We start from the raw sequence: 12,330 nt of genomic DNA on the forward strand, positions 1-12,330 counted from the left end.
TTGCTATTACATCCAGGAGCCCTGATTGTATAATCTCGGCTATTATTCCCAGGCATTAGCATTATTGCTCCGGGAATGGAATGAATATTGTCGGAGAGGTGCTTTCTGCCTCCAAATTATGATAATTTGGTGGTAACTGGGGGGGGGGGGTATGCTACTGCAAAATTTTGAATTTTTCTTAGGAATCGTGGTCACTTCTTCTTGCTATTGATGGAGTGACCTCCAGATTAAGGATCTCATCCCAGGATTGTCATATCCTGGACAATCCTGGGATTCTGGGGCAATTTTTTAATTTTTTTCCAGGATTAGTGGTCACTTCTCATTGGTAATGATAAAGTGATCTCCGGATTGGGCATCTCATCCCCGGATTGTCACATCCTGGACAATCCTGGGATGCTGGTGCAAAAATGTTTGTTTTTCGCCGGAATTGTGGTCACTTCTCATTGGTAATGATAAAGTGACCTCCGGACTAGGGATTTCATCCCAGAACTATCAAGCCCTGGACAATTAGGGAATGCTGGTGCAAAATTGTGGTTTTTTCGCCAGAGTAGTGGTCACTCCAACATTACTAATAGGAAGTGACCATAATTCCGTCGAAAAACCCACAATTTTGCACCAGCATCCCCTAATTGTCCAGGACTTGATAATCCTGGGATGAGAGCCTCAATCTGGAGGTCACTCCATCATTACCAATCAGGAGTGACCACAATTCCGTCGAAAAACCCACAATTTTGCACCAGCATCCCAGGATTGTCCAGGATGTGACAATCCTGGGATGAGATCCCCAATCTGGAGGTCACTTTATCATTACAAAGGAGAAGTGACCATAATTCCGGCAAAAAACAAACATTTTTGCACCAGCATCCCAGGATTGTCCAGGATGTGACAATCCGGGGATGAGATCCCCAATCCGGAGGTCACTCCACCATTACAAAGAAGAAGTGACCACAATTCCAGTGAAAAACAAAAAATTTTGCACCAACATCACGTATTTGTCCAAGATTTGACAATCCTGGTACAACCCGGAGGTCACTCTATCATTAGCAAGATGGAGTGAACACAATTCCGGCAAAAACCCGTCATTTTGTATCTGCATCCCATATTTGTACAAGAGTTTTCATATCTCCCATACTGAATTTACTTTGCCTTTACCTCATTTGAAAACCAATTTTTCAAAGGACCCCAAAACCGTCTTGGAATTTCACATAAATCCAAGACAATTTACGTTATAATAAGACCGTAAATCTCTATCGTAGAATACAAAATCTTGGAATATTTTTATCCAAGTCTCTTTTGACAAGTCATTTTGTAAATCTTTATTTTGATTTTGATGCGTATCTCAGAATACTAAAAGTCTTGGAAGTTGTATGGAGAAACAAGATTTTTAGGTTATGGTTCGACCGTAAATCTCTATCTTAGAATACCAAATCTTGAAATATTTTGAATTTCCAAGATTATCCTGAAAATTTCTTGGAATTTTAAAGTAGAATACCAAATCTTGGTTTTTTTCTTTATTTTGATCTTTATATTTATCTTAGAATACCGCCAGAGATTTATGATATATAGGTTAAACTATTCTGCTTTTTAAATGGAACTTTAATTGCATTTTTAGCCATTTTACAAACCTATAATCTTTAATCAATTAATGCGTTTTAGGAAGGTAAATGATATATGGAAAGATTTTCTCTAAGCCACGCAATTTTTTCCCATTTTTGCTTCACTATTTTCCACTATTTTCTCCACACCTAATTCATTCAGATCTATACGTTGCGTAAAGTTAATTTCTAGATTTTATCAAAATAATTGAGTGAAAACACTGTAATTATTTCTGAGCGTTATGGGAAGTATTGAATATGTATATACCTGAAATATATGCACATAAATGCAGCTCTCGATGATTTGTTTAAAATTATTTGGGTTTATAATTTTAGCCTCTATGTCAATTCGTGTTTTTTTTCTCAATTTTTTTAACAAATATAAATTTCAAACGCACATTAGAACCCCTTCTAGGTTAAAAGTAAATTGAAATTATTTTGACCTTTAGCCAAAAATTTAATAAATTGATCTGAGAAAAAAATCTTAAGGGACAGGAAAGGAGTTTACTCATTTGAGGCTCACAACACCATTGATTCCAAAATGAATAAACAGACGAATTTAAGACATTTTTCTCCAAATGAATTCTTTAACAAATAATAACAGAATTATTATTCTTAAGATGACGAGCTTGGAGATTAAAAATTATTTTTTTCAATTTTAAATAAGTTTAAACTCTTTTCCACCTGGATATTTGCTTCCAAAAATGTGTAAAGCACCAGTTTGCTGAGGCAATAAAATTTATTTATAATGTTAAAAAATATTTAAGACTTACAAACTTCGACAAACTCGTGTACAAATTATTTATTGGAGTTTTCTCAAAATGAGTCATTTTCTTTATATCTGGGAAATTCTTCCATTTTTTTAAATAATAATTTATGATCTACATCCGTTATTAAGGTCTTTAATCATATAATAATTGAAACTTTTTGATAATCTTTCTTATCAAAATTCTATTAGTTGGTGTTCCACTTCGTGGCCAACACCAAGTATTGTAATCGTCGGATTTTCCGACCACCTCAGATCGAGCTCAAACTTGGTATGAGCACGTTTTAGACATCCCACATTACGAAAATGATGGTGGAAAATTTTTGATCCGGCCGGCCTGCCGTCCTGCCGTCCTGCCGTCCTGCCGGTGCGCAAAATTTTCCTTATATCTCAAGAACGGTAACAGATAGAGACTTCCGGTTTGAAGTTTTCTATAGAAATGTGGGTATAAAATTTCATTTTTTCGCATTTTCAAAATCCAAGATGGCCGCCATCTGCCATTTTGAACTACCGTCAACCACTTCCCTTACAGCTAGAGGTCTGAAATTTTAGTATGTTGTAGAGCTCAGTGAGACATTTTCATCGATAATTCATACTTGAAAATCGGTCAAGCGGTTTAGCAAATATAGCGGCCTAAAGTAAAAAGTGTTTTTTCAATATAACTCGAGAACGGCTTAACCGATTTTGACCATCTTGGTATCAAATGAAAGATTTCAAGAAGCCCTACAACTGTCTAGAACATTTCAAGTTCCAAAAACATCCGCAAGAGGCGCTAAAATCAAAAACAAAAATTGCCTAACTTTAAGGGGCAATATCTCCGAATCCCCATTAGGCAAATCTTTTAAATTTTGATATGTTGTAGCCTGACTCAATATCTTTCACCAGTCCGAAAATAAAGAAATCTATGTCGCCGTTTAGAAGATATCGCAGTTTGAAAAATTCTTGAATTTGAAAAGTTCTAATAGCCATTTCTCCTGAACGGCTTGTCAGATTTTGCTCAACTTAGTAGCAAATTAAAGGTTTTGCAAAAGTCTACAACTTTCTAGAACATAAGAAACCTCTAGAATCATTCCTTCAGGATAAAAAATGCCAAAAACTGTTTTGGTGAAACAAAAATCCGCCATTTTGTGTTCTAGAGGTGACCTTGAAATGTATCGAAGCATATGTCAGATTATAGCTTATTTCAATACCTTTCCATAACTAGTCAAGAAATTTCTGTAGGTCTTATAGAACCAGAGATATAACCATTTTTTGCATCAAATTACTGAAGTTCACAAAAAAATCACCTTTGCCTACTTTCTGCTCACAAATAGTATTACAACGCATAAACAAACTTCTATACGTTGTGGGACACCAACTGTTATAACTGGACGCGTTATGATTGACTTTCTTCTATTCTTATTTAGAATTTGGAATTATTTTTCTAGAACAAGGAGGCAATAAAAAAATATTTTCGTTGCTTTCTATTAAGGAAACCAACAATCAAATTCCTCAGAAAAGAGAGATGTAGAACACAACTTAAAAAAAATTATTACAGCTGAATGAAAATTCATCGTTGTTACAAGACTGACCTAAAAAGCTAACTCATTTAGAAAACAAAACATAATTCCCGTTTTTGAGTGCAAAACTTATATGTAAACTATGCATTCTGTTGGAGCTTTTAGCCTTCATTACTCACAGTTAGACGTTCTCCATGCAAGCTTTCAGATTTACTGGTGAAGGTAATCCAGACACTATGAGCTGTGAGCATCTTCTTTCACCTGTACATGACGTTCCGCACGATGTTCTCCCACTATTCATGTTCTTACTCATATATTTTGTATTCTAACATAGCAGATATTTTCAGTCGGTGGTGGGACAGTTTTTGCATCTAACGCAATGACTTTGATTCTAACTAGATTTAGTTTGCTTCTAACACTCATTCGTGAAGTACAAATAATATTCATTCATTACTTTCTCTCGGGATTTTCCATAAATCTAATTATTGCGGATACATTCGCATGAAAAGATATTTATCTCAAGTTCAAGGGCACCTGTCGCATGAAATCTTTTGCGATCTTTTGCAATTCAAGAACATTTTTTACTACTCCAAACACGAATAACAAAATTAATTCCCTTCGCAGTTTTAACAACAAAATTCTTGCCCTTGGCAATGATTTGGTGAAATGCGTAAGAGAAAATAGTTTTTTTTACACACGAACTGTTTGAAAAATTCTTAAAGCTTGTCAGTCGTTCTGTGGTGTTCATAACGTGAGGAAATCATCTGAAATATTCTATAAAAAAACATTCTTAGCATTCCTGAAATTTGTAAAATTGTGTTAAAAAGAATTTGTCGTGATTTTCGTGCCAAATTGTTAAGAATTTTGAATAATTTATTAAGGAAAAAACATCAAGAATTAAACCTTGTGAATATAGTGGATATACCTACCTGTTGGAATATACTGCACTTGACATCAAATTGTGAATTTATGTTAAGAAATATTACAAAAGTGAACACATAGTGCTTAACATCTTGTATGTTGTAAAGAGTTCATGAAGTTTGCCTTCAGAGGCAGTTTATTTGTTAAAGGAAAAATTCTAAAGAGGAAAGAACTTTTAGTTTGTGAAAGATGGTTGAGGAGAAAATTAGTAAATTTCGCATGTACCTTCCTCAAATTTTGGCAACAAGTGCCAAAAATCTGCTCATGATACATGTTGGCCTATCAGCAACATTCCCAACAATCGCCATCCCTCCCCTTCTTGGAACTGTTGAGAGCAAAGAAGAGGAAATTTTCCATTTCACCCCCGAGGAGGCTTCTTGGTTTGGATCATTGGCGTTCATTTGTACGCCAATTGGGAGCATCCTATCAGGATGGGTGACTGAACCCATTGGCAGGAAGAATGCCATGATTTTAGTTAATTTACCCCACATTGTAGCCTGGCTAATCCTCCATTTCGCCACGTCTGTGCATCACATGTACCTGGCGTCAATTCTACTAGGTCTAGGAACGGGATTCATGGATGCTCCTGTAGTTACATATGTTGGAGAAATATGGTAAAATGGCCGAAGTTTCAATCGTTTTAATTCAAAAAATCTTTTTTTAAATTTTTTTTCTGGATTCTTGCTAGTCAACCAGCTATTCGAGGAATCTTGACATCAAGCGCAGGAGTTGCCGCAACTCTTGGCTTCTTTATTGGATACCTTCTTGGAACTCTAGTCACATGGCGTGAAGCAGCTCTTGTTTGCCTTACAATTCCCATTTTCACAGTTGTTGCAATTTGTTTTATACCCGAAACACCCCTTTGGCTCATATCACGTGGCCGAGAGAAACAAGCTATGAAATCCCTGCAGTGGCTCAGGGGGTGGGTTGATGCAGAAACAGTTGAGAAGGAATTCCTAGAACTGCAGCGCTACAGCATCAATAGCAGTCGGTGCAACCCGTGTCAGAAGGCGGATCAAACGTGCATCCATCCTCCACCAACACTAATTGATAAGCTCAAAGAATTAACAAGAAAACGAACTCTTAAGCCAGTATTTGTCGTCACCATGTTCTTCCTCTTCTGCCAATTCAGTGGAATGTCTGGGATGCGTCCGTACCTCGTTCAAATCTTCCAAGCTTATGGTGTTCCTGTGAATCCAAATTGGGCTGCCGTAGTGACAGCTCTGCTGAAATTCCTCGCAAATATTGTCTGCACAATTGGCGTGAAGATGCTAGGAAAACGACCAACAGCCCTAGTTTCAATAGCTGGGACAGCAGCCTGTAGCATTGCTCTCGGATTCTATGCTAATATGATTCTCCCGCGGGGTTGGAGTTCATTTGAAAAGCACGATGAAGTACCTGGAAATGGAATCTTTCCCATGATTATGTTTTTTTCACTTTCCTTCATCACAAGCATTGGCATGACTCCTGTGCCATGGATGCTCCTCAGTGAAGTTTTTCCATTCAAGTAAGTTTATTGTTTATCTGAAAGGTCTCTTTCAATTGTGAGATATTCTTCTTTCGGCCTTTGTTTCTGAGATTTCCGAGAGCTCTTAATATTTGCACAAAGAATTATATTTTTTCAAAGGAGTTAATTCTTTTAAATAAGGTTTTGACCTCATTCTAGGAATTTATCTAGACTTAATTTTTTTTAGAATCAATCAAACAATCAAAGAACAATCAAAGAACAAGAAATCGCCAAAAATCTTAATATTTTCTATTGAGATTTAGTTGGGAAAATTCTGAAAATTCAGTAAAGAAAAAAAAATCAAAAATGCAAATAACATAGGGCCGCAATTGGGCTTTTAGGTCACTTTAAACGCATGAAACATTCGCACTGATATTTCATCTATAAGTTCTGATAAAGTATTTTATATTTAAAATTTAGCCCCAAAATTTTCCTCGAATGAATCCATACTGGAACGAATAAACTCCTTTTACAATAGTTTTAACAAATAATTTTGTTTGCAGAGCTCGCGCTACTTCAGCAGGTTTAGTTGCTGCTCTCTACTACGTTATGATATTCATTTCAACAAAAACATATTTGGATTTAGAACGTGGACTCGGCTTGGATGGAATAATTTGGTTTTATGGTTCAGTAGCAGTTCTTGCCTTTGTCTTCTTCTACTTCTTTCTGCCAGAGACTGAGAATTGTTCCCTGGAAGACATTGAAATTCACTTCTCAACGCAAAAACTCACAAATATCAATATAAGGAGAAAATCTTGCGATCATGTTTCTGAGAAAATTGAAACAATTGCAGAGAATGGATCATGTAGATATGATAATAAAGGTTTTAATAAAGACTAGTTAATTAATTTAAAGGTTTTTTGATAATTCTGTGCTATATATTTTGGATATTTTATTAAAAACATTTTTTTTTTGCAATTTTCCGTTATAATTGAGAGATGTTCTTATACATAAACTATGTATGTTCATGGAAAAACAAGGGTCTTTGCCAATTACCAAGGTATCCGTTGTTGTAACAACATTTTTTTTTATAATTCCACTAACATGCTTCTAGTTAAGGCCTAATTTGTGAACATAACCAAAATATATTCAAAGATTTTAGATTTAGTTTTAAAGAAATTCATTTTTACTTAAATTTTTCTTTCATTGAAGGACTTTTTTAAGAAAGAAAATAAGCAATTGAAACATTTTTAAAGTAATCCACAAGGAATTGTCCTCACATCCCCAATGGAAAAGACATTCATTGGGGATCATTAATGAGTTATTTTGAGTATTTTTGGGGTTGATATATGTACATAGAGCAATGGAGAGAGCTATATAGGAATGAGAAAAGCCTGATGTGAATATTTCACTGATTTTGCTTTGCTTATGCGCCTTTTCTAGCAAGATGATGAGGCCAATTCGGTCCAATATGAACTCTCTCCCAACCCATCCAAAAATTCTATATATCTTTTCTGCTCACATTACACGGAGAGAGCAACATTATGGTATGTTTACTTTGCAACTTTGAGTGTAGCTTTCGTGTTGAGTGTTTGTGTGTGTGTGCGGCTAAAACGAGGAGCTTTGATCCGTTCAGCCTCCCCCTCTGGGCCTCCTTTGCATGCCACAGGTATACACGTCTGAGAGAGACCCCACACCCTCTGCGTGTAAATCTCACCCCGTGAACATTTCAATGTGTGCGCGACATGGTGGATGATGGGAAATCTCTTGTTGCGCATTCGAAGCTCCATCTGAGCTTCCCCGCCGCAAGTCCGCTTCACCGGGAGCTTTTGGTGTGTGCGTGTGTGACGTTCAAAGCTCCACCACTGAAGCTCGTTTCAGTCGCTATTCGTCCTCTGAGTGTTTCACACGGAAAAAGCGGAAGTTTAACCACCTGTTCGATTCATTGTAATTTCACACTCTCAGAAAAAAAGCACACAATATATAGTTTCTCATTTATCACTCTTTGCCGTTAACGCGTGCTTTTCGCATCCTCCCGGAGCATTTCCTCAGTTATTCTGTTTTAATTTAAAAGCTTTAAAAGGTAGCAATCAGAAAGTTTGCAGTAAATAAAGGAATTAAAAGGTGTGTGTGAAAAAAAGTATTTCTGATTATAAATTTGGGAAAATTCGTCCTTACGCGAGGTGGAAAATTTATCTTGGTGCACTTGATATTTGGAAAAGGAAAACACACCCTTCCTTCTGCAGGTTTTATCATTCATTTTTCATTAGTCTCCTCATCAAATTTTCATCAAAGCTCCTTCACCATTTTCCCGGGGATTCAAATGGATTTTTCGTCGTAAAAAAATGAGCGGTAGACTTTTGAAAACTTTGCGCCACCGTGTGTAGGTGGGGAGTGTGATGCAACAGGCGCTTTTCACGCTATAACCCATCTATGTAAAACTGTGCTAGTGTCCACCCTGCTCTGTGGCTGCCAACTGAACACCAAGAAGCTTGTCCTTTTCTGTGGTGTGGTATTTGAGTAAAGTCTCCCGACGGTAAGATGGATTTTTGAGGGAAAATTAATCCGTGTAAAATTGATGGAGGACTCATATAGTATTCATGCCAGAGCGTCAGAGTGGTGCTCCGAGGGGTTTTGTCAGTTGCTGAAGATTAGGATTGAAGGGCACAAAATGGAGGGTGGGGGTGTGAGCTTTCTTGATATGGGGTATACAGGGGATTCTGTTTCAGAGAGCCTGAACTTTTTCCAGTCCATAAAGTCACCTTTCCGCGCATTCCCCCAGACCGAGTGGATCCGAATTATTAATAGAACATCCAACCTCCTCGCTCTTTTTTTTATATCATCCCACCTCAAAAGCCTCACATACAGAACCACCTCGAAGGGCCTTAATTACATTTTCTCTATCGCGCAAAAAGCTCCATGGCTTCAGAGTCACACGAAAATCCAACTTTAGGTATTTCTTCGGCATCAGCTTTCACCTGCTTTTACCTTGCTCTTGATTTGGAAAATTTTCTGCCCATTCTCACCTGTAATTGAGTCGAAAATTGCAATGAGGAAAATTCGGCATAAGCTTTCAATGATAAATAATTTTCCTTCGTTAAATTCAATTTTCTCTTACTCTCATTGCGAGGTAGTTTGGCAATTTCTTTTAAATATTTTATCAATGGGAGGGTGGGGCTTTCCCGAACAATTTAAATATTTTGAGCTTTTTGAAGAAGTTTGTAAATTGGCATTGACTTGTGGAATATTTAATAAGCCTAAAAGTTTTCAGACAACTTTTCTTTAAGGGGAATGGATGAATTTTCAATTTTGTTGAAAAGTGAAAAATTATTTAATTCTTATTGTCTTAATATGAGACTTAAAAGGTGAACAAAATTCAAGAAATTCTTTGAAAAAAAGTTACAAAAAAGAATATTTTTGGAGCTTTTTTAAGCCTTTGTCATTTAAGCTATTCGGATAATTTTCCCGAATAAATTATCATGTAATTAGGGATTTATTGATTAGTATCAGTACTGTGTAATGTTCTAAAAATAAATAAACGTTCTATGTAGTGATCGTTTTATTACATTACGCGGGTTTAGTCCTCGAATGTTTATCATGAATAATTTTAACAGGAAAATTTATTTTAATTTCATACAAAAGTCTATTCTATAATCACGTTAAAGACATATAAGTATTAGCAACTCTAAATTGTCAAATTAATAATTTTTTCATTATAAAAATACTAATATTGCGATTTATTTAAATATTAAAATAAAATAGTCATGAGAAAATATTCAACAATTCTTTAAATGAAAGCAAAAAAATCAAAAGAACAATTCAGTCCAAAAAAAAAACTACAGGATACCAAAAACTTCAATAGCCAATTTCCTGTTTTGTTGACTTTTTAGATGATTTCTTTGCAACTATATATAAATAATCAAAAAGCTCCTCAAGGTTCATTGTGAGTTCCTTCTCAAAAAAGGTCTTCCAGTGAAATGAAAAGGAAGAAATTTATCTGGAAGAACAAAGGAACAAGGGCAACAAATCAACCTTTTTGGAGTATTTATTCGTCTTAGAACGATGTCAAGGTGAACGTCTCCATTTCCACGATCTTGCTATGTCGTTTCATTCCCATCCTGTCATTTGTACGAGGAAAACACGTCGCAACACCAACCTCCACCCCCCGTCCCAAACCACCCACCAATCAACAATGTCGTCAGTTAATTAAATTCACTATAATCGACCATTATGCTGGTGCCACCCACACTCAACCTCCCATCCCTTTGTATTCGATTTGGGGACATTTTGTGCTGGCTCTTCAAAAAAAAGTCATCCATTTGTTCATATCAAATCAGTTTTAGTGAAAGGGCTTTAATAATTCACCTTTAGTTGGCTATGTAGGATACATCACATTGTGCGCTTATATTGTGTAGCTATTGTTTTCCAATTTAGCCAAATGGACTAAAAGATTAAGCCCAGGACGTGTGTTGTACGAGATTGAAATCCAAATGCACCATTAAATTCGCCTTGGAGTCTTTCTTGCAAAAACCTCTGCGGAAATAATCATTTTATTGGTTTTTGTTCTTCCGCCGTACAAAAAAAAGGAACAAAATGTGAAATTTTCCATACTGTGTGCTTCTTTCCACGAAGGCACAATGAACGAAAAAGCCCATGAAAGCTCTTTATTATGTTTTTTTTTTCCAAGTTCATGAAATGTCAGAACTTCCTATATAAATTCATTCAATAAAAAAAAACTTTCAGCAATATCGGTGGCAATTTGTGAGGATTTATGGGTAGAATTTATAGGCAAAAGATGCCGTTTGTGGTGTCTCTAAAGTACCATTAAAATTAATTTTAAACGACAATGATACACAGTTTTCACCCAACTTCCCATCAATTTCACTCTATGAAATATTCATTTTAGATTATAATTAACTCTCATATAGCGTCATGGTGAGAGCCATGAAAGGCGTAAAAGCTCTTTCAAAAGTTTTACCAAGGTTTCCCCCAAAAAAAGAAAATTTTATAGAAATTCTTTAAAATTCCGTTAGAAGAAGTTTGTCAAAAAGAATACATTTTTTATTTTCAACTGTGATTCTTTCATTCTTTTCTTGTTGTTAATTAAATCCCTAAAAGCATGTTTGAGGAGAGATGAGGAAAATTCTTCTGGAAAACTTTTCCATTTTGAGGCGTTATTCAAGATTTAACAAGTGTCGAAAACATTTTAGGAAGTCTTCCAAATGTTTGAAAGTCAGCAGGAGTAAATGCTTCGCTGGCTCTGCATAAATTTTCGATCATTTTAAATTTCTTTACCATTTACTTTCTCTTCACCACAAGAGAAATCTATGTAGCTAAACTTTATACTTTGCTAATGTATGTAGGTATGTATTTGTGATATTATGTGGTTTGAAGTTACATAGAAAAACGACATGAATTGCATTTATGTTAGTTATGTATTTCAGATGAAAATTGACAAGCATTCGTATGCAAAAATATACTTGTTTTAAATTACACGATAACATGTCAACTTGCTCTTAAGAAAATTGGAAAATGAATACAGAAGTTTCTCAAAAAAAAGTTGAGCTGTTATTTGGTAGTTTTTCCAACTCAACTATTGAGTTAATAAAAATTCTTTAAAGTTTGAAAAATAAAAAGAATTCTACCTAAAGTTTTATTAAAAGTTTTCCATTTTATTTGTTCAGACTTTTAGCTTTATTTAAGAGAATCCTGAAAAGTTTAAAGTCCACAGGCATCTATTTTATTACATTTGTAAATTCTGAAGCTTCAGGATGTTGTCAACTTTTAACACACCTGCATGTCATTAAATTGAAAGTCAATAGTAAAAGTTTTACATGACAGAGAGTGTATTCAATTAGCAATATAAATTTTGCACAAATTACTAATAAAGTTTTCCTGGAGTAAATTAAATTTTCCGTAGGAGTTTGAAACATTTTGTGGGAAAAAATGTGAGTATTCTCACCCGCGCTAAGCATTTGGTTCTTCTATTTTATTCCCTCTGCATCTGGTGCTACCACGATGGGTGCTACATGTGGATGATTCAGATCCCAAGGTCCGAGAGAGGCGGTGTGTACCGTATGTTTGCCTGGAAAAGGTAAATTT

The 12,330-nt window shown here is 35.5% G+C and overlaps 3 protein-coding genes across 3 annotated transcripts in view; 2 read left to right on the forward strand and 1 right to left on the reverse strand.

Annotated features, from left to right (window-relative positions):
* The window catches only part of LOC129792487 (STAM-binding protein-like A), a 781,560-nt gene that overhangs the window by 165,230 nt on the left and 604,000 nt on the right, over positions 1-12,330 (reverse strand). The window lies entirely within an intron of this gene.
* Positions 4,264-7,133, forward strand: LOC129792193 (facilitated trehalose transporter Tret1-like). Its single transcript, XM_055831015.1, has 3 exons — positions 4,264-5,395; positions 5,470-6,288; positions 6,792-7,133. The coding sequence occupies exons 1-3, from the start codon at positions 4,971-4,973 to the stop codon at positions 7,126-7,128; spliced, it is 1,581 nt and encodes a 526-aa protein (XP_055686990.1). The 5' UTR covers positions 4,264-4,970; the 3' UTR covers positions 7,129-7,133.
* The window catches only part of LOC129791419 (ras-specific guanine nucleotide-releasing factor 2-like), a 59,531-nt gene continuing 55,522 nt past the window's right edge, over positions 8,322-12,330 (forward strand). The window contains exon 1 of the mRNA XM_055829591.1: positions 8,322-8,352. The gene's annotated coding sequence lies outside the window, so the exon portion shown is untranslated. The remainder of the gene's footprint in view (positions 8,353-12,330) is intronic.

This window comes from Lutzomyia longipalpis, chromosome 1 (assembly GCF_024334085.1).
Source record: "Lutzomyia longipalpis isolate SR_M1_2022 chromosome 1, ASM2433408v1".
Taxonomy (NCBI): Eukaryota; Metazoa; Arthropoda; class Insecta; order Diptera; family Psychodidae; genus Lutzomyia; species Lutzomyia longipalpis.